The sequence below is a fragment of the Lissotriton helveticus genome, chromosome 12 (assembly GCF_964261635.1).
Source record: "Lissotriton helveticus chromosome 12, aLisHel1.1, whole genome shotgun sequence".
In the NCBI taxonomy this organism is placed as follows: domain Eukaryota; kingdom Metazoa; phylum Chordata; class Amphibia; order Caudata; family Salamandridae; genus Lissotriton; species Lissotriton helveticus.
The window spans coordinates 553,160,476-553,184,474 of record NC_136073.1 but is presented as its reverse complement, the minus strand read 5'-3'; the positions used below and the strand labels follow the sequence as shown (position 1 = coordinate 553,184,474).

General features: G+C 42.4%; 1 protein-coding gene across 1 annotated transcript in view; it reads right to left on the bottom strand.

Annotated features, from left to right (window-relative positions):
* PSME3IP1 (proteasome activator subunit 3 interacting protein 1) overlaps positions 1–23,999 on the bottom strand; it is a 156,179-nt gene that overhangs the window by 87,547 nt on the left and 44,633 nt on the right. The window contains exon 3 of the mRNA XM_078670931.1: positions 3,026–3,124. Coding sequence (XP_078527057.1) covers positions 3,026–3,124 — 99 coding nt within the window. The remainder of the gene's footprint in view (positions 1–3,025; positions 3,125–23,999) is intronic.

The following is a 23,999-nucleotide window of genomic DNA, read 5'->3' as shown; positions in this document are numbered from 1 at the left end:
AGGTGGGGACATTTGTGTCTGTCCTTGGGGAATGTGGGGCGTTGACGGCAAGTGGGCCATTTACTGGGGTGCTGGGGGTGTCTGTCCTTGGGGAGTGTGGGGTGTTAACAGCAGGAGGGCCATTTACTGGGGTGCTGTGGGTAGAGGTGTTGTAGGTGGGGGCTGCGACGTCAGGGGTGATAGTGCTGGTGGAGATCTGGGTGGGGGTCCGCATATTGGAGAGGTGCTCTTTGAACTTGGGGAACAGGTTGTCTAGTAGTTCCAGGTTCTTGTCCGTGGATTGAATTAGGACAATCCCGTTGTTATAGATAGTAATGGAAGTCCTGCCAGGGAAGAGGTGGGAAGGTGTGATAGAGAGAGTTAGGCCATGAGTTGTTTTCCTGGTGGAGGAGACGGTGAGTAGGGTTAGGAACGCTTTTCTCCATTGGGCTCTGCGTGAGGTGTGGAAGATGATATCGGTATTCAGGGCTCCATTGCCCGGTGAGAAGTAGGTGTCGGCAAAGGGTGTTTCAGGGTGCGACCTCATGAAGTTATGTTTATAACGTTTAGTGGCTTTTTTGGTGAGGGTGGAAGGGTAGTTAATTCTAAAAGTGTGCTTGCCGCTGCGCTCCATTTTAGAGGCTGTAATGTTGGGTGTAGGAGCTAGGGCGTCATAAGTGACACTAGTGAGCATCCAAAAGAGATATGAGGTAGCGTCCAAAAGAGATATGAGGTAGTATGTATCTAAATCACTGTATCTAAATACAATAATCACAATCAGACTCAGCAGTCATTGTAAACATGGTCAGAGTCAAAATCTAAATACAACAATCACAATCAGACTCAAAATACAACGAAAACAGGATGTAGGAAGTGGTAATTGGTGCAGTCCAAGGAGAGGCGTGGAATGGGTTCACCTTACCGAAAAGGATGGAGACAGAAATATGTGAAGGGAGATTGACGTAGAATAGGCATAAAGATACCAGTAGTAATAATACAGGTATGAGGTAGAATAGTAATAATAATAATAAAAGTATGAGGTAGCAGTTGGTGCAGTACTGAGATAGAGGAAGAAGGGTACAGCTTATAACAGTGTATAGTCTAGAGGTGTAATATTAGTGATACACTGGAACAAGATACAGGTATACAGAGTGAAGAGATATGTAGTTTTTAGAAATATGAGGTAGTTAACAGTGCAATACTATATTGAAAGTGCGAGGGGTGTAATATACATAAAGGGGTATAATATTAATGATATACCAGGTCAAAGTATATATACATAATACATGTGCAAAAGAAAAGCAGCAGGGGTCAGAGATGCCCCCAGTGAACAGCCAGAAATATATGAGGTATCCGTCAGTGCATTAAGTACATGTAGAGGTATAATACTACAATAAACGGTAGACACTCAGTACTTGAGATTAGGAGAGAGGAGAGATGGGGTCAGACCACTCCAAAATGGCCGCCAGAGTAGAGGAGATAGCTACGGCAGTCCTCGGTTAGTTTCTGTTGCTTTAGGCACAGGGAGGGCAGAGTCAGATTCTAGATTCTGTTTGAGCAAGACCAGATCCTCTCTTGCTGGGAGGGAGTCTTATCTGTAGTTTGGTCTGTGTGGGGGAGTCTAGGTGTGATTTAACATAAGCGATGTGGGGGGATAAAACAAAATACCTCTTTGTAGTTTCAGAAGTTTCTGGGCTGGTCAAGATGTCTGCCACCAGAGAGTAGATAAGACAGGGTTTTTTTCAGTCCTTTGTCTGTTGTTGTCTTTTTTGGAGATATCAGTTTCCTTTTCTGTTGAGGGCAGGTCGAGTTAGTCCAGCTTCTATGTTGGTGATTCCTTGTTTCTGCTTGGAAGGGAGGGGAGAGAGTCTTATCTCCGTTTGTGTGATCCTTGATCTCGATGGAATGCAGCTATGCAGACATCTGGGGTGGTGGTGAATTTATTGCTCCTGCTATGGCCCCCGCCATTTTAGGCAGTGGAGACAATGTCGATAATGTCGGGCCGGTGAAAAATAAAAGTCTATCTTTTGGCGGCAGTAGCTCTTTAGACGCTATGTACAGACCTTGTGTGGATTCAGGCGGTCGTTCTTAAACACACCTGGCAAAGGCTGGGAGAACTGCTGTTCTCTCTTGAGACTCCCAGTCTGTAGGTTCGCCCTCACGCTCCCATGCGTGTTCAGCCCGCTGTCCGCTATGCCACACCTTTGCCTCCCCGCACGGAGTTTCCCAATATCTCGAGGGGTGTGATGATAGGCCGGGTGGGGGGTAGGCCGGCTGAAGCCGGGCTCCCTTGGCTGCAGGGTGTATCTCGCTAATGCGCGGACACCCTCCCCGGAGCGCATATAATCAAACTATCATTTCACTACATCCACAGAAGTAACATTAGGATTCTCAAGATCATATACATCTTTCTAATAAACACAGAAATAGATTTCAAAGCTTCTGGAGAAGATGCTTCCATTTGGGTACACAACCTCAATGCACCCAAGACATTAAAACAGAAAGAAGTTGAAAATCTGAAGACCGTTTTAACACAAGATTTTTAAGAAGCGCAATGACATTTTCACGATTCCTCAAAGCATGCATCAATTTATTTAAAGAAAACTGGCAATGTGTCAACATATACTTACCTCATGTTCTCAGGTATCACACACATCACTCACTTTAAGACCAGATGACAAGCAGAAGTGTAATAGAAGTGCCAGCAAATCCCTATTTATTTGTATGGGAATTTATCACTGCTAGTGGTCAGGAACTCACACCTTTGGCTTTGAAGGTAACACACATGTTGAAACCAACCACACCATTATTGGTAATGCTTAGTAAAAAGCAGAAATGTAATTAGGTATCGCACAGTAAATTTAAAGTTAGGACATATTTTCCTCAAACAAGCATCCGTAAACAAAACCCAATGATCTTTCACACTGTAAAATGAGACAAAGATATAAGTTCACTATGTAGCAAAGTATGGAAGTGTGTTGGAAGAGGTATAGATTTCCTTCTTATGAGTTACAATGGAGATAATGTAAAGTAATAATAAGCTTACTAAATTTAAATTGTTCTTCATAGTCCTGTTGCTTTTTATCTTTCTGCTCTTGTAGCTTTTCAAATAGTGACCTTGGATCATATACCTCTTCCGGGCAATCTGTTTGTGAAAAAAAAAGAGAAGGACATGGGTGTTAATAGTTTGGATTCTTTTGTAGGACTTTTTTTTTCCCCACTCCTCCAGTAATAATTGCAAATGTTCAGAGCCATCAATGTTCAGGGAATCCACACCCAGTGAAAAATTATGACAATGTTCAATTGCAGTTTTTCAAATATACTACTAGTTCCCCAACTATTATTTAGCCTCACACTGTACAAGTTACCATCTAGCAGCTTTCAATCAATTTGTTTATAAGTCTTTAACATTAAGGACGTGATTGTACAAGAACACAGTTAGCACATTACCTTAGCTTGAGTGGGGAACCAAAAGAATAATATACGAATGAGGGCATGGAAATTAGATTCCAGATTTCAAGGTCCATGGCAATGTCTGTTCACTGGCCTAGAGTTGGATAAATGCATACAGTGTTTACATTGTGTCCCAAGGTTTCAAATCCCGGACAGTATAATGATTTTCAATTTAGGCTCAGGTTTCACGACGGATTGGAAGATCACGACTGCAAACACATATACAAAATAGAATTTGAGAATGTTGCTATGTTTCAGGAGCTTCAACTTTAAACCAGGTTGGTCATAAGAAAGCAGCTATGAAATAATTTTGTTTTTACTCAGCATCATGTTGTACTTACAACTTGTTCTACTTTCTGATTAGAAGTATGCACTTTTTTTGCATTACAGCTTTACATTATTTGCAGAAGAACTAGAAAATGTCAAGGAGCGTTCCTCAGAACAAGGATCCCTTTTGAAAGGTTGCCAACACAGATGCAGAATCTGTCATATTTCATGCTTGCCTCATTAAGGCAAATAACACTGGGTTTTGTCAGTCATGTGTCAAGACTACAGACTGAAAGGAAGTAGCCAACTGTTTTTGTCTTATGATATTGCATGCTAAAATATCATTAAAATACCCATGTATGATACTTAAATACAGTTTAGGTTGTCTTAAAAAGAAGAAAAGCAGCGTCTACTTGTTCTCTGCTATCCTTTAACAACTCCATAAGCTATTTGGCTTGCAAAGTGAGGTGCAAAAAGATAGCAGCAATCCACCAGAGGTAAACAGCGCGTGGCAGAGAGCAGTGGGCGTATTTAGGCTTGGAAGTTACCTGACCCTTGTTGCGGCCTGCTCCCAGCAGCTTCCCCTCTGGCCCCCTACCTACAGTCTCCGGCTTCCCCTAGTACCCGACACAAAGTAGGGTTTTGGAGGGCGATGGGCAGTCCGAGAATGGCGGAGCAGCAGTCAGAGGCAAGGAGCAAGACCCCGGGCACATATATGGTTTCTTGTCCACATAGATTCTGCCGGCTATGCAATTTCTTCCAGCTTTTTGTAAAGCAGCACAATCGGTTAAAAATGTGGTAGAAATTCCATGAAATAGCTAAACCTCAAGTGTGTTAATGCTGCTCAAAAATCCGAGTTAAAGTTTTTATTGTGTGCTTACCTAATTCGAGTTGGGCAAAAGAACCAAAAGCATGAATGGTTTCCTGAAACTGAATTTGCATTAGTAAAGTTACCTTACTGAACTGGGGTTGCGGGGGATTCAAACACTACAGATTTCCTATAGGTGAAAAAAATGTTCAGATGCCAGGGGACAGCAAATCTAAAGGAGGAAAGCGGCAAGCATATGTAGGAAAACCCATAGCGGAAATGAATGAGACCTCAAACATTGTATGAATAAAAAGGTAAGAGGACTATTAAAATGCAAGAGATGAAAGTAGAGATGTTAATAAACAAGAGGACTAATAAAAAGGCTTCAGTTTACCGTATGGTTAGAAGTACAGCTCTATGGTTAATTCATAAGCATACTCCAAGCCACAGAGCACAGAATCGAATTAGATTAAACACATGAGCCCTGATTCTGAGTTTGGAGGAAAATCTGCATTAGTATTTGTGCACCCAAAATTACTATTCCATTTCTGGAGAAATATTTTGGATTCTAGAGTCCATTCTAGAAGAAGGAGATACACCAGAGAACAAGACAACAATAGTCACAAATTTCAAGGAAGAAAAGATAAAGACATTCCAAGATACTTCACAAACATCCCTACGGAGCTGAAAGTTTGCTCCGATAAGTTGAATTTCAAATAGCAAAACTCAAGGGTAAGTCCAAGAATGTATTTTAGCGTGTTTTATGCTTTCATAGCATTCTGGGCATGAAAATGTGGTGGGATTCACTGTGTTATGCCTTACGGGAATTCCATGGGTCTCTAATCTTTGAAACTATCTAGCATTGGTGGTGTGCCAAGCCGGAGGTCAAAAATTGCTAACATCTCCTATGGTACAAATCTTCGGACACAACCCTTGGAAAACATACTTGACATGGATGCAATTTTGAGCTGCTCCTGTCCCAACTAATATGCCACACACGCGTGGGGGTAACATTAGTACTGGTAGAAATGAAATATAAAACGATAGAACATTTGCCACTAGCCACAAAGTCCAATGCTTTCCAGAAGAAATGTGAGGAGATTGTGTTTGCTTTAGCCCTAGTTTGTTACCAACCATGCCTTGTAAATGCCAAAGTGGTGTGACCTGGGCAAGCCACACTCCAACGGAATGTCTCAGAGTGTCTAGTATAAAAGAAATGCATGGATTTTGTATGGTACCCAAAACCATTTTGTGTACTCATCACCTTGGCAAATTGATAATCATTTTGGTCCTCAGAATACAGTTGACATGGTTGCAGTTTTGTTCCATTCTTGTCAGATACAAAATATCAACCTGCACCTATTGTAAGTTGGTGTCCATGAAATCATTTTTTTAAAAATCTCACTAATGGACAAAGCAAAATTCTGAATGGCACCTATCGTTAATCCAAATTCTTGGGCACAATACATTAAAAAAAATACAGACATCACCTTGATTCTTATTCACTTTATTTTTAGGTCTCGCCTGTCAATGCGCTTGCGCATTGAGCTTGCGAGAGATATTGGGGCTTAACCAGAGCTTAACCATCGGGCGATTCCATGCAGTGCCCGTGAAAAGCGCGTGCACATCAAAGCCATCTGCCTCCCTCCCACAGGCATCCCCCAGCGTGCGCTCTGCCTCAGGCATTTCTCCTCCCCCCTTAATTATTCACTGCCCACGGCCGGTCGGCCGTACTTTCACTTTCACGGCCGCCAGGCTGTGCGACAGAGACGCTCTTATCAAAATGTAACTTAAGTTCGGCATCCTGCTGCTTCTGCGCTCCTTCATTCCCGCAGCACTCCAGGCTTGTTTAATAGGAGTCCTTTTGTTTCTAACCATCCCCATTTTTTTACCGGAGTTTAATTAGAGATTGTTCGGCTTTTTATAGTACGTTGTTCCTGGTTTCCGTGGAGCCATGAGGCATCTCAGCCCCTCCCACTCCCCCTTGTGCCCGGTGCTCCTGCCCTGTTCCTCACCCCTCCCGCCACATTACTTGCTTGATGGGAGCCCCCGAGCTGGATTCAGGAGTGTGCAGCCACTCACATGCGTACAATAAACATAAAGCAAACATATTTGCTCATTTTTACAGCGTGCAGCACAGTAGTACTTCTGCTAGTAAACAGACACACAAAGCAAACTCGTGCGGTCTTGGCGCCTTACACAATTCCCCACGGCAGCGCTTGCAGCCATGTCTGCTTCATGGGTTACAACCAGCGGCCTGCGGATTTACTACAGATCTCTGCAATAATGCTCGCTTCCTGTGGCCGCTGTAACAGAGCGTCCCATGCAGCTTCAGTGCAGTCAAGTAGTTTATTCCTGTGTGCCTTTGTGCCTCTGTGTTTTCCATGTGTCGAGACTGTGAGCCTGCCGCTTTTGTCCCCAAGTACTTGGAGAAGGTCTTCAGAAATGCACTCTCCTTCACCTGGTATTTGCCCTATGCTTACGTGACTATCTGTGAAAACTCACAAGAACTTTTCACTATACAAACGTCAGGCTTGTACATCTTCCTCCCGGGTGATGATCTGACACGTCAGCAGCATAGATGTCTAATCCTTAATGGAGTTTCCTAACGGAAGAGGTGAGAGTTCCTGTGGCCAGTTCCTGTGGTGAAGCCAGCGCAAGAGCCTGCTACAACAGCAGTGATGGGTTTTCTGGGCTTCGGTTTAAGCTATCTTGGTGAAGACTCGGATTTGATGACGCTGAAGCTACACTGATTATAGGTCACTTAGATATTTCAGGATAGAGGTCAATCGAGACTACATCTGTCATGTTAGTCGAACTCACATTTTGTGGTTTGGTCTGATGGCTGAGTTTTTTTTAATCAAAGACTCGGTTTTTGTGCCTTTCTGCCCCCCGTTAGGCTCGTTTTTTGTGCCTTTCTGCCCCCTGTTAGACTAGTTTTTTTTGTGCCTTTCTGCCCTCAGCATCACCACATCATCACTCGGCACCACCACATTATCACTCGGCACCACCACATTATCACTCGGCACCACCACATTATCACTCGGCACCACCACATTATCACTCGGCACCACCACATTATCACTCGGCACCACCACATTATCACTCGGCACCACCACAGCACCCACTCAGCACCCACTCAGCACCACCACAGCACCACAACACTCAGCACCACCACAACACCACTCAGCACCACCACAGCATCACTCGGCGCAACCCCAGGTTATAGGTGTCACATTTGCGAAAGTTATAACTATCAGCATTGTAAATGACAAAGCTATTAATTTAGCTATTTTCAAAACCAACACATAAATACAAAAATTGTCATTTACAAGAATAGCACAAACTTTCCTATTGCGAGACATATTGCATTGCAAATGCTTGTTTCCTGGTGAAGTGATGCATTGTCAGTATTTGCACTAGCAAAGTCAATAGGTATTGTTTTTGAAAAGGTGTTAACCTTTTAATTTTGCAAATATTGGCGCTGATGCAGTACAGTATTAGCAAAAAAAGAAAACCAACAAAAAAAATGAGCTGTGCCTAGCATTTTTACATATGAGTGCACATGCGCATGTTGGAATCTAGTTGGTATCTTTTTTCTAATTGCGATTTACCATTCCTTGAAGATGGGCACTCATCGTGGAGCTGTAACTTGTGCAATAAAAGTGAGCAAAATAGCCTTTGAGAGACCAGGGGTTCAGTGGAAAACTGCAGCTGAGGAAACCCATAAAACAAAAAAAAACAAGTGCGAACAAAATAATTGACTGTATCAAGCAAGGAGGAGCGGGGCAGCAGTGGACGAGTGAGTTACTGCCACTGAGAAGCAGGATCACGAGCAAAGAGGGCGAGCAAGTGAAGAGCTGAAGGGGTTTATTTTGCTGCAATGGACAGTTGGGGGGGAAGGGGGTGGAGTAAGAAAACACGTCGTTTACCGCGTGCTAAAAAAAAAGAAAAAAGTAGGTCCAAAAATGTAAACAATGAAATTATACGAGTCACCCAATCAAAACAGTGGTAAAGAATTATTTCCGCTGCCAATCACCCCGCATGTTGTTACAACACGGTCGTTACAATGACTGCATTGTAACTACGCATACCATTACCCCGAAAGTCGTAACAATGACTTGCGGAGGGGGGCGCTGGATGTTGGAATAGTAAAATGTACTATTCCAACTCCAGTCCGTGCGGACAGTAGGGAAGGTGTTGGATTTTAAATCCAACACCTTCTCCCCCCTCCGCAAGTCGTTGTTACGATATGCGGGTTACGGTATGCATTGTTACAACGCAGTCGTTTAAAAAATATGTCTAGATTTCTACTGGAAATGAAGTCTCAGCTCTCAGTATAAGATGTTCATGTTGTTTTATTCAGCAGCACAGCAAGATGACTGGACAGCAGGATGGTCCAGTGCAACTGACCTCCTGGGCTGACCAACCAGTCCAAATTCCAGCATGGAATGAGAACACACATTAAAACATGCACAGCTGAGTGACCTAATAAATAATGCTGGATGGCTGTCGCATGGCGGAGCATGCGAGGACGTTACATACCTCCCTTATGTATAAAAGAAAAGACCATTAAATGTAAAAGAGGTTCAAGGGGAAAGGAAAAATAACGCAAACTTAGATTACAAAATCTGACAATCTTCTAGGGTGTTGTCTTGCAGGACATGAATCTTTGACTCTAGAAGCAACAGTACCCTTGCTACAATGGTTAGTTTCTGAATGTGCACTGGTGACCATTTCGTGGTCATACTTGTGAACAGAATCTCCAAACCTTAATCAAAGAGTATTCTGTAGCCTCATCATCGACATTGAAAGTGCTGAAAAATAACAAGCGCTATCCCTCTTTGGGTTACGGATGTTTTGGCAACCTCAGGAAAAGCAAGGGCTTTGACCGATGGGACTTAATTGGCATCTCTAAAGTTGGGGATCTATGGAAGGCGGGTGAAATAGTCCCTTTTCCCCAATTGCAAAAAGAGTACGAACTTGCCAACACAGAATACTTCAGATACATGCTGATCAAACACGCACTACAGACTGTGACCGTTAAGAGGGAGATGCCACCGGAATCAGCCCCACTATAAGATAGACTCCTAGATGGGTACGTGCCGGAGAAATCCATAACCTTGACCTGTTGGAAATGCATTAATAATCTGTCTGACCCCCTCCTCCGGCTTCGATCAAAATGGGAGCATGATGTGGGGGAATTGGAGGACGAGGAATAACTCGAAGCGCTGGCTTCCCCCAGGGAGGTAGCTATTTCATCTATGTTGAGATTGATACAACTAAAGGTGCTCCACAGAATCTATTTTGCGGGCCCTGCAATGGTAAAGATGGGCTATAGATTGGAACCTGGATGCATGAGAAGGTGTGGACAGGAGGAACTTTCATACATATACTCTGGGAGTACGAGCATATACAGGTGAATTGGTCCGAAATGTATGGCGGAGGTGATGGGATGTGATATTGATTATAGCATAACATTGTGGCACCATAATTTAAGGGGTTCCACTGACCTGAACACCAAAGAGAGAATATGGGTGACCTTAGGTATGATAATCGCAAAATGGAACATTGCAAGATTGTGGAGTGCAAGAGCCACTGTCTCTGGCGGCATGGGAGGGATACATGGATTGGTGCATGTTGACACAGACAACAGTGTATGAATCTAGAGGGTGTCTCCGCACATGGTCATAGATCTGGTATAGGTGGAACAACTACACAGGAGGTAAATGCGAACCCCCACAGCAGAACAATGGAAGGGATCCAGAGTAGAATATAAGAAAAAAACGTATGGAATGTACTGCTCTCATGATACTGATGGGTGATCCATGGGGTAATTCAAAAAGTTGATGCACTCCTAGTCGCTAATGTCTGTAAAGTGTGCGCCCTATGTGAACGGGTCATCAATAAAAATAATTTTTTTTAAAAACATTGAAAGTGCAGGTTCCGTTTGGGCATCTTGCAACACGTTTAACATTCAACACTCTGCCAGCTTGTGTGATAACACTGTTGGCGAACATTTTTGTGATTTTCACAGCTTTACTAAATCTTTCTGATCACTTATTTATTAAACCTGGTTTTCTGATTTTCACCCAGTCACCCACTTTGAAATCATGTGTTTTAGTTTTCCACTTGTTGTCATACCACACAGTCTTAAACTGTTTATTTCTCACCTTCCCTGCTGCTTCATTCACCACGCTCTCATTCTCTCTTCCCCTTCTACTCTTCTCCTTGAACCACCAAGGACACAGTTTGGATGCAGGATCTCTCCCTTAGAGAAGTCTGAAAGGACGGACCTCAGTATTTGTGTGTGGTGTAATACGATACAACTACAACCTTTCTATTAATAGGCTTTTCCAATCACTTCCCAACTTGATGACATCGGAAAAATATCCCTTTTAACACATGGTTAAAACGCTCGACTTGACCATTCTCATGTGGTTCATACAACAAAGTGGTAACATGTTTAATATCATAACACTTAAGAATTTCTTCCATCTCTGTTGAAGTGAGCTGCACACCATTATCTGTAACCAGGATGGACAGACAACCCTCTCTAGCAAAATCTTCCATGAAATATTTCACCACAATATTGGTTGTAGTGTGTGGCACAAATTTATCTTCCGGACACTTAGAGTGGTAGTCCACAAGAACCCACGGATACCTCAAATCATAAGGTAAACACATGAATGGACCTGGAATGTCAAATGCATATTTTTTCCATGGTTCATCGGGCCATTAAGCACTTTTCAAGGGAGGAATACTAACCCTCAACATCTTTTCACTTGGCATGCGTACATAACATTCTCTGACCGTGCGATCAACCATGCAGTCCATACCCGGCCTCCGGAAAAAAATTCTCACCAACTGTTTCATGGAAGACATGCCCGGATGTGATTTATGTGCAAGTTTCAAGATCAATTCTTGCACCTCGGTGGGTGGCACACACCACTTTTGTACATAAGCTCTCCATCTAGCTCCAACTCATCTACGACCTTGAACAAGGGCATAACCTCAGCACTTCAATCCTTTTTCCTGGGCCAACCACTCATAATGTACTGTTTGATAGTCTGGCATAACAAGTCTTTTTTCTCACATAATCTCCACCTTTCCTCTGAAATCTCTTCAAAATCACCGGAAACAACATCTTGAATACTGGTAACCACATCAGACTCATCCAAGACCTCACACTCATTTTGTTGACAAGGATGGTGTGACATAAAATGAGCCATCACATTGTTCTTGCCAGGCACAAACTCAGTTTTGAAACAGTACTCTTTTAGTTTGGATGCAAGTCTTGCAATTGGCGTAGTGGAGTTACACCCTCCACCTGGGGATAGAATAGTTACCAGGGGTTTGTGGTCTGTTCTAAGGATGAATTTGCTCCCCCACACATAATTTTGATTGTGTTCGATTGCGCAGACACAGGCTAACAACTTTTTCAATTACCGCATACCTGCGTTCAGACTCATTTTCAATGCATATATAGCTTTCCTGGTTCATAACAGGGGCCTATTTTCCCCAAGAAATTGCAAAAACGAAAATACTGCAAATCAGGAAAATTAGTCCATGACGGACAAAACTGCAAAGATAGCAGCCCTCTCGGCTTGAGAAACTAGGAAAAGGGCGAGTTTTAGCTTTAAATCATTTTGTAAATCTGCATAAAGAGAACAGGACTAAAACTAGGAGACGCACCCAAACACCAATGCAATAACTCTGGAAACACAGAGTTCTGCATCAGCATAAGGCTGACGAACAAGGCTGAAGCACCCTCAAGGAATGACAGGAAGGAAGAAATAGAGGAAGGAGAATAAGGGAAAGAAATTAGGAAAACTTGGTTGGGGGACGGGCATGTTCAAATGAGAGTAGACCTACAGCATTGATCCCCTAATCCTAACCCTCAGATCAAACCATCCACCCATCCCATAATGGCAAATGAGAGGATTCAGGCAGTATTTATACACTGTTATCAGCTTAGCATCAGAAGCCCTCTCATTTGGAAATCAAATGTGGCCCTATGCTACTTCAATTGGAGACCTACGAGGTGAGTCCATGTCACCTTGAGCCAGACTAGGTAAAACACAAAAAGCAGTCACCCCAAGTCTGTCCATGTTTGCAGTGTCTTCTGAAGTTCCTTTCGTTTGGACTAGATTGCAGAACAACTCTCTCTAAAGAGGAATATTCGGTTGCTTCCACTGGTAATCCCGCTTTAAAGGGCTTTACCTTCCTCAAATTGGTTCTCATAGGTCTGGATGGTAAACAACCTCATAGCTCCACCTCGGTTGGTAGCTACTATGTTCATATTTCTAGAAGGGAGCCAAGACACTTTTTTTAGGTCTCGCACCTGCGACACAGGGCGAAAGCCCTGTCGCAGCGAGACCCTATTGTCGTCGCCTCAGCTTACAAGAAGCCAAGAGGAGACAATGTTGTGATCGTATCTAGGACCCTATTTAAATATTCCCGATTCATGCCCTTATGTGGTTATAACAAATCATACCCTTATAAAGGCATAAGAATCATATCCATATTTAGTCATAGCCTGTGCAGTCCAAATACGGCAAGGCTACTCCCATAGACTCCTAGAGAGTACAACGCGCTCTTTAAATAAACCAAGCCTCCAGCAGCCCGGGAATTTCCCCTGCTTTTGTTTTGATTTGTCCAAGAACTCCTGGAGTCCTGAAAGAACTGTAAGTTCTTAGTGACGTCTTATGTCCAACCTTACGTCAAACTCGGCACCTTCCAGGTATAAATATACCAGCGCTTGCTTTAAGCAAACACACGGTGGTATTGGAGCAGATCGGCTATCTACTTACCCGAAGCTCAGCTGTAACGAGAGCCGAAGTAAGCCGACCCTCCTATTGACACACTGAGAGAGACGCTGTCTTTTCTCCGGCCGAGAAATCCAGCTCCAGTGTTTCCAGTCATCCTTGCGGATTGCTGGGAGATCGAGTCCTGAGAAAGAGATACAAGACGTCCTTCATTCTATAACCAAGGTATTAGATCCTCAGAGAATTCTTGATTCAGATTCTTGGCAAAAACTAACTTAACTTAAACTGCAGCTCACTTACTCCTTCCCATGTACTAGGCTTAGGTTAGGTACACCGGGGTAGGCGTATCTTAGAAGCACCAGTTGAGTACGTTTAGTCAATGATTTTATTTATGTATATATTTTATCTGTTTTAAGTATCTTATGGCTCAGAAACTATATAAATGCTTTTACAGTATTATTTTATAATACTCCTTTTACTGTACGCACTTTACTTTATGATAAGTATTGCAATGGTGGCAATTCACTTCTCTTGCACGAGAAAGAGGACTGCTCAATAATTAACAACTTTTATTGAAAACGCCCGTCTCTCTATTTATCTGCACTCCTGGTGAAACTAAGCATGCACGATTGACTGAGTGAAATAGTGGTCTATTGTTTTCCACGACTCTGGAGATATACTCCTTATTCTGGGGGGAGCAAAGTTGTCATGTTTATGCGGTTGTCAGAAACTAATCCCTTCTTGTCTATTCAGGAAAGTTAACTCCTTCCTGTTCACTCGAGAAAGTTTCTAGTGACCTCTGAGCTAGCTGGCATACCTAATTAAGTCTAACATATTCAGTAGAGACCTAGATGAGGACCTCAGTCCTACGTCTAAACTATTGTTTATGTTATTCCAATGCGCAGAGCCTAGTGGGAATATAGGAACTACACTACATGGCGCCCAACGTTTGGTAAGGCGATAATCTAACACTAGATACTAGAGTAACTCAGTCGTGCTTTTCACACAGACCCCTTTTTCCCGTAAAAACTCCAATAGACGTCTGGAGTGGATAAAAGGTTAATATCCGCCAGAACTTAGTAGGAAGAGATTCCTATGTATTAGTTTTTGGTTTAGTCAACGTTGAAGGATACAGTGTTCCAAAATATTGTGCATCTAATCTTTATTTCCTTGAAACTTGCTCTGCAAACAAAAACCTTCTTTCAGTAAAATTGGGGAAAGTGAGGATGAAAGGGAGAGAGCTAGAATAGCAGCTCAACTTCTAGCGGATAACACAAGTCTCCAAAATGAAGACCCGAATGCTATAATCATTCCGGTTAGCGTAAGAAAAACGATAACTATTAAACTTATAGAAAATAGACTATCATCAAGAGGTGGTACAGTCATATTTGTGGTAGAGGCCCATGAATATCGGCAGACAGAGGTATTCTATTCATGGATACATTTTCCTGAAGCAAATCCAACAACACACGATTTCCACTATTACAAAATAGAGGAATCTCCAAAGGAATACGCCCCTTTCGAGGACGTTGACATACCAAGAGCACCTGCTCTGGTTTAATGGCGCCTAAAACATCAAAATCTCATTACCAGGCTCGGTCCACTAGGTAGACCAGGAGACACATGGTCGGTACTAGCCAGCTACACACCACATCCCGACATTGAAAAAATGTCAGATCGAGAACTTTTAGCTCAGCTAAAACTACTAATTAAAATACATAGACAATTGGTCCAATATGTCATGCGGACTGCAACAGTCCAACCAGCAATAAGAATTTCACAACACACCCCTCATCAGGGGAAGACAAATAAAATTACACCACAGACTATACAATCAGTCATTGGCAAAATACCCACAAAACGGGAACAAATTCCATTCTGGTTAGCTAAAAAAAAATCACTCAAATAGAGGCAGTATTTCCGGATACTACTCCTAATGAGAAACACAGAATTCTGATTATCTGTCTTACAATGGGGATCGCACGACATGTGGAGGACTGTGACACTTGGGGCACAGTCTTTGCTTCAATTTACACAAAAACACATGGTGTTCTGTCCATGACGGTTATACCAGACGTACTAAGACAGATTCAAAATGAATACGGTCCAGAATCTGCTCTAACTCTAGGTATGAAATTGCTGAAAGACTTTAAGCAGGTCTCAGGTAGATTACTAGCCAACATAAAAGCAGAAGCAGCATCTGTGGCGATTCGCCAGAAATTTAAAGAAACAGATATAGCAGAACAACCTTTTGAACTTGCCAGAATCATAGAAAAATCCTATGAAGAATTAGGTAGAGATAGTTTGGGTGGGAAACCACTAAAACCCCAACTAACTGAAAATCCTGAAAAAACATTTATCAAGAACAATCTCAATACTTCAAAAAAGAAGTGGGAGGGTAATAAACAAACTACTCCCAGCGAAAAACAGTTTCAGTCCAGATGAAGGTCTCCTCAACGGAGTGATAAATCTCCAGAACGAGGAGGCAAGTCTCCCCACAGGGAGCCCTCTGAGAAAAGATACAACCTTAGAGATAGGGATAAATTAAGAAAACCTGACAGATATCAAGATAATGAAACTCGTCCCTCTCGATCTTTTCAGACTTCCTCACAGAAACAGAGTTGTAGCAATCGACCTGGTAAAACCACAATCATGTGGCCAATAATAAGTAGTAGGCCCAGTGGACTCCGAAGAAGTAGCAGAAGACCAAACCTTGCTACAATCCAAGAGGTTCAAACTGAGAGACTAATCACATTTGATAAACCTGCAGTGAATAAAAAAAGGACTATGCAACAAAGCCATGGAACTTGTGCCTCTTGAAACTCAAATTGCAACAGTTCGTCAAGAAACACCAGTCTACAATGATGTAGCCTCTGACCATACATATCCAAAGATAAATGAAAATCCGGAAGCAATTCCAACAATTGACAGAACTGCATCTGGCTGCTTCATCAATTTCGACGACTTTTCTGATGATCCAAGTGAACATGAAGAAACGCCAGCAACTAAAACTTTCAAAGAAAAATGACTGAACTCTTTCATCAACTTAAAGAAACATATCTGATTTCACCATGGATTGAATTATGGATTGTGTTAGGTGTACTTTTCCTCCTCATATGGCTCATCTTGATTTTAATTTTGGGAAAATTCATTGATGGAAAATATAGTACATTGGACACAGCAAGTCAGAACATCAACTTGGCCCTAAAGCCTCACAGATCTTCTCACATTGAAAAAAGAGAACTGTCATCAGTAAACATCACAGCCAATCCTATACCGGGTGGTGTAGCATGGGACACAACGGATTACGAAATCTATGGCCCGATTGAGCTCTTGAAATATCCACACCAGTTCAAGGTTTCATTAAGTGACTTTTTAACACCAAGTACTTTCTCTGATGATTGGGAATTTGAAAATATTAATGATATGATGTCAGATTTACAAATGTCAGCAAAATTCACAGAACATGATTACTTACAGGGTTCATCAAACTATGAAGAAATGTACTGTTTTAATCATTATGGTCATCACTATTTTCATAAATCCGCTAATCCTAGAAATGTTTTTATATATAATCAATGGGAACATTGACCCACAACGCCAAAAGGCAGTTCGAAAACATTCTATGGGAAATTTCCATACTTCTCAGGGTTTAACAACACTGATCCAGAAACGTTTTATTTCAAAATGTTAAATGAGACAGGAATGAAAAACATGTTGACAAATACTAAATTGATTTATTCTGAAAAACTTTATGAAAAAATGTCTACATTTGGTTTTGAATTTTGGAAAAACAACATTGAGACAAAAACCATCTGGGGTACAAAAGATTGGCAGGTACAAGGTCTAGAATCATTATTTAGAACCTGCATGATCCCAGAACAGATAATATTCCTGAATGACACCATTCAACAAACAACCGGTCTTGGCTTAGCCAAGATAAAAGACTTAAACAAACCTCCAATTCCAAACTCCATACCTGATAGGAATAGCACTACAGATGTGGAGTTAGACGTATCCCATATTTTACACCAAAACAGAACAAATCCTGATTGGAAAAAATGGTTGATCTGGCCCACAGACACAAATACCTGTCAAGATAGATTCCTGAATAAAAGACAGGGGTTCAAACAGAACAGGCCAGACCCAAAATATTCCCAGAGACAACATCCAGGGATAGTTACAACATACAGTGTAGGGAAACTATGCCTCGAATGGCTACAGAGATCCACACTGCAGGAAATTAAGCAACACTTAACTTTACTTAAAGAAGGTGCTGACTTGCGGGATTTCATATTGGGACCTCACAAACAGCGTCAAAAACGTTTCATATACGCCGGTATATACGCAGCTTACAACGAGGCTTGGAAAGTAATGCAAATTGAAACTGCTGAAAAAATACGAGAAATTGATCGTATTAATTTTGAAAAATCACTGTCTGTAGTGGACAATGGGTTAACGACTCTGTCCTCCAGAATTTATTCACTGGACAGCATTGTATCATCTGCTATTGATATAATAGAGCAGAACTTGCTAATGTTACAACATGGCCAGTCCCAATTACGTTCTATTGTACAGCTAGGCTGGACGTTACAAAATTTGCGTTCAGGTCACGTGCCATGGCGTCTAATCAACATAACGTCATTATTTTCTATCTTTAACTTTACAGATAAACAAATCAGTTTGGCACAAAAAGGAGCAGATTATAAGATTCTGAGCATTGAAAAACTTGAGAGATTACCATTGACAATGTCAGAGAGACCTGTCATTGATTGGATAATACATGGTACAATCACAAATCAGATAACGACTTTTCAGTTTCAATATTGCCAAAAGTATATACCAGCAGGCCTGTATGAAAGGTTGGGTAAAGGATACATCAAGTCAACCTGGAAGTTACCTTACACACATAGATGTTATAGTGAAGGGAAAAAAAGAGGCATTTCTTAGTGGTAACAAATGTAAAAATTCACTAAGCGGTACACTTCTGTGTCAAGGTATTAACTTGCATGGAGCCTGCGAAGGTTCATCAAACAACCTTTCATGTCATCTGCACGGCACCCCTGCAACACAGATAGAGCCTTTTTTCAGACAGCTTTCCAACAGCAGCTATGTTATAATAAGTGACCACAGCTGTTGTGGCATGGTGCCAGGAATAGCCTATCTCGTGAGCGTTACTTCCAGGGTCATTTGCTGTATTGTGGAAATAAAATCTATAATTATGCCCCTTCGCTGCCCTCTGCGCGATCTAATTATGCCCCTTTGCGCGATCCCCTTTGCGCGATTAATAATTACCCACATTAAAAGCCGGCACCATTTTGTTTTTAATTCACCCTTTGGTGTCCCAAGACCCCGAGCACGACACCCCTGCACCTGGCCTTCCTCATTTTCACCATCTGTCTCTGTGGTTTCTGCCAAGTCCGGGAAACCAGTACATGAGTTCCTGCCCCCCCCGCAGAGATGGTTCATGTTTCTGACATGAAGCACGAGCATAAACCCCAAATGAGGAAGCCTCCCCCTTCCAACTGTCAGACTATTTCACATCGCAAGTTCCCTCACGAAGCCTAAGACACGCCCCCATTTCTTCACACTCTGCTCCTCTTGCTGATCTTTGTTCCTCTATCTGCCACGACCTGTTTGTTCCTCTATTTTGCCTCGTGACCAAGACTGTATAAATATTCTGCTGTTGAAAATAAAGACACCCCCACTTCAAGAGAGGGACTTGAGAGATTGCTCCTATGCCCGCTTGGTGCTGGAAGCGCTCCCCTTAACTCGAGTTATTGGTCTTCTCCTCCTTCATTTGAGCACCACGGACTCCTCGCTTTGCATTGACAAGAAATTATGATTTATTAAGCATAGAAATTCAGAAATGAGGTAATAAGTAAATTTAATTTACCACATTAATTGGCGCCCGGAATAGGGAACTTCCCTTTCCCCCACGCGCCGGCGATATTGGACCCGCTACTGTCCCCTCCTGACAGTTGACGGACTTCAAAAGTGCACAACGCGGGGAATTCCCGCTAACTCCCTCGAGGCGAAGAGGGGGACCGACTGCGGCCCAGCATCCACACGAGGCAGTGGGGAATAGCGGAACGTCCTGAACCAAAGCCCAACCTGCGAAGCAGACGAGTCCGAGGTTCTACAAATCCCACCTTGAAACTGCGCGCCGCATTTTCCCAAAATCTTCAACAGGCCTTCCAGTTATTTTTCGGTGAGTACTGCTGAAAAGTATAAAAACAAACCCACAGCTTTTGTGGGGGCGGTAAAGATACGCGTTTTGTTGGTTTCTCACCTATCTTTGGTGAGGACTACTAAAACTAGTATAAAAGATGGACTCACCTCTTTCGTGGGTACGGTAAAGATATTTGTTCTGTTTGTGTTTTTCTCACTTCTAAAATCTTTGAAAGTCTTGCCATCATGCCTATTTTCTCGAAAATACGTAAGATGGCAACCAAAAGGAGTATTCTTGAGAAGGAAATTCCCCTTCCTCCTCGGGATACTCCAGGACACTTCATGTATGCAAAACATGGTTTCGGTGCACTTATTTATTGTGATCTATGGGTGGATTATACTAAAGACCTAGAACACAGATATAGATGGCCTGAAAATGGTACTTTTTACATGGAATGTATTATGAAATTAGAGGAACAGTTATGGAAGAAAAAGAGAGTCCGCCAGTCACAGAGTGACTCAGTAGAATTATGGAGAAAAGAAGCCCATAGGAGGCAACAGAAGGAATTGCATGAAGTTGAAAAGGGTAAGAGAATGTCAGAGCAGGCCAAGAAAGAACAGTTACAAGAAATAGGGAAAGAAGTAGTTAGTGAAAGGAATAAAAGGGAACAATCAGCCATTTCTACTGGTTTTCATCCTGTATTGCCATCTGCACCTGAAAACCTTAACATTGCATCAGCAAAGCCTACCGCCCCATCACCAGAGGATACTTTCACCAATTTCCTCTTAGATACTCCACCTCCATATGAGGTTCCAGTAATTCAACACCCTCTGCCTCCGCCACCCCTTTCACAACATAACGCACCACCTCTCACTCCAGAAGGGGGTGCCGTAGGTCCAGACCCAGGTAAAACAATTCCCGACTGCCCCTATGACCCAACTCCGAGCAACACAGGGGAGGCGGGCCGAATAAGTAAAATACTTCATGACTCCTGGGAAGAAATAAGACATCTACCAGCAATTGACACGTTTCTTTAAGCGGCCTCTGAGTTTCTTCGTACTGGAGAGAACTCACGAGCCATTAACGATATGACTACAAGAAGATCACACCCTGTAAAAATGCACATGTATAGGTTCCTCCTTTGCTGTTTCATAAAACACATACTAGCGGAGGAAAGAAATGTACCGGGTTCACTTTTTTACTTATTAGATTCCGCATCCGACCACACTAGTCTAGAACTTATAAATGATGCACTAGACAGGTTCACTCGTAATGTGACTCGTATTCTGCAAAACTTGCAAACAAATGAAGAGAATAAGAAACTTGAGGAGGAAATTACTGAACCTACTGAAAAAGTCCTACCCGTTCGTTCTTCCGCCCCTAATTCACGAACACCCCCGCCTACATTCCTCCAAGGTCACTCTGAACGGTCATCTCCAGATGTGTTATTTGAAAATACATCCAATGCATTAGACTACTGGTTAGACCAGGAACCTCCGCTTACACCGGAGGAGGAGGAAATAGCCAGAACTGCGACCCTATGGGTCTCTCAATATAAGATATATGACAATGATCTCATAGCCCAACTTTTTCTAGCATTACCACGCTCACATCAAAGATTAGCAAGTCTCTACATGGTACAACATCTCATCACACTTAATGACACTCATTTTAAACATGATCCAAGACTCGAAGATTTTCTATCTGACTGCGCTGATAACATGTTCCTCCACAATAGTTCAGTTTTTCTCAACACATTTATAGATTTCAGACAGAAATACCAGAAAGTGACTGGATATAGATCTCCCCATAATACGTGTGGATCAACTAATAGACTTCCTCAAACACGCCAGTTCCCCATGAGAGAGGTCCACCCCAGAGTTGACACAAATGGAGCGCTACAACGCGTCTTCATTTATGTACCCTTGACAAAACTTGAGTTACTAAGGATGAAAGAGATGGTTCCCTCCCACTCAAAGGATCCTGCTGGATTCTTTAAGGAATTAGGAGATGTATTAATGATGGGAACATATACTCTTTCTGATATCACAGCAATTCTGAAATTATTGTTGCCATCAGGTATATATGACAAACTAAGAGAAAAAGATTGGGAAGTAGCAGGTGAACACATTAGATGGACTGAACTTCAGAATGACGAAAATACTAGAGTAGCAGGTCAAGGTATAGGAGACAGACTAAAAGCCCTTCCCGGCACTATTTTAAAGGTGCTACCACAGTTACTAACAGTGAAAAAGGAGGACTGGGATGCCATGTCCTCCTGCAAACAGAAACATGGTGAAGACATAGGAGATTATTACACTAGACTTGAAAAGTGTTTTGCGGTAAATAGCGGCCTTACGCCGACAAGTGAAGCGTACCCGCATCTGTTTGTTTCCAAATTAGTAGATAACGCCTTGCCAGCCATTAAGGACAGAGTACTAAAAGTAGAAAGTACCTGGCAAGCACATACACCTCCACAGGTGTTACAAATGCTACAATATCACCAGAATCGCATTAAGGATGAAGAAGAAAATGATAAGAAACACATGAAAGACACAAAGATGAAAGCATTAGTAGCCCAAACTGCATCCCAGCATCAACAGACACCAAGTAGCCAGACAAAAATAAAAAGCACTTGTAATTATTGCAAAAAGATGGGACACTTCGTTAAAGATTGCCCTGTCTTAAAGCACAATTTGGCTACTGGTAAGACCTAGCCACGCCCATATCAGCCAAAACAGAATGGTTCCCTAGACAGTTCAACACCTTCAGTTCCACTGACAACACAAATGGCCCAAATGAATATTATAGACAGCGCCTACACTGAATATTACCCAGATTTCTCATGATGTTGCCCAGAGAGAGAAGATGACAAACTGCCCCTAATCCCCATTCCAGTAGATCAGACAGGTCCATTTAGAGGTCTGACTTCTTGGGGAGGATAGGAAGTTTCTACTAGACACTGGGGCCAGTAAAACAACAATAAGCCATCAAGAGGTCCCAGAGGCTCCTCTCTCGGGTTCAAAAAGTATTTCTCTGGGTTTCTCGGGACAACCTGTGACAAACGTCACGTCAAAGCCACTGCCCTTGCAGGTTGGTCCCCTCATGACAACTACAGATCTTATATTGACAAAATCATGTTCAGAAAACTTGCTTGGTATAAAAACATTGAAAGAATTAGGAGCTGTCATTGTTTGCTCACCTACAGATGTCAGACTATTTCTGCGAGATTTCAAGGGCCACTACACAAGTAGAGAATTAGATGAGCGTTTGAAAGATTTGCCACACACCCTGTGGGCCACTGATTCCACCACAGTAGGATGTATGGAAATAACACCTCACAAGGTTACACTGAAAGAGGGAGCCCAACTACCACGTATAAGGCAATACAAAATTCCACCTCAGGCTGAACAAGCATTAATGTTAATTATTCAGGACCTAATACAGTCAGGTGTGATTAAGGAAACTGCTTCTAACATTTGCAATTCCCCTGTTTTACCAGTTCATAAAAAAGTGGAACCAGGAACACCACCTGTCTACAGACTAGTGGTGGATTTGAGAGAGCTCAATAAATGTGTCGTTCCACAACACCCTGTGGTTCCAGATATCTCCACCCTACTCACAGCCATAGACGCGGAAGCAACGCATTTTTCAGTCATTGACTTGAAAAACGCATTCTTTAGCATACCTATTCACCCAGACAGTCAATACCTTTTTGGCTTCTCCTTTACAAGGACAAAGTTTCCAATTCACAAGAGCTCCTCAAGGTTTCACAGAGAGTCCAAGCGTATATAGCCAAGCATTAAAAAGACAACTAGATACTGTTCAAATGCCCACGGATACAGCCATACTACAATATATTGATGATATCCTCATTACGGCCAGATCTGACGCAGCATGTGCTGAAGCATCACTACTAGTACTAGAATTCCTAGCTGCAAATGGCCATAAAGTTTCCCCTGGTAAGCTCCAATTTTGTTTACAGCAGCATACTTAGGGCACTTGCTGTCAAAGGAGGGTAGGCAGCTTACACAGGAACGCATCCAACTCATACAACAAATACCACAACCAACAACACAGAAACAAGTTCGAGCCTTTGTTGGTCTCACCTCATACTGTAGACAGTGGATCCCACAATTTGCACTCATTTCCAAACCATTAGTGCAGCTGACAACACTCGAAGCTGGCGCTACTCCACAATTACCCTGGACAGATGAACACACGTAAGCCTTTCAGTCTCTTAAAAAAGTTGTGTGTCAAGCCCCAGTGCTGGCAACACCTAATTACACCAAAGATTTTACATTATTTGTAACAGAAAACTCAGGTACAGCACTATCAGTTCTGACCCAACTTCAAGCAGACAAACATAAACCATGTGGTTATTTTTCAAGCACATTAGATCCAGTAGCACAAGCATTGCCTGCATGTCTAAAATCAGTAGCAGCTACTGCACAAGCTATTAGAGAAAGCGATTATTTTGTATTGGGACATCATCTGATAGTTCAGGTCCCACATGCTGTAGAACTTCTGTTAAACAGAACACAAACCCAGC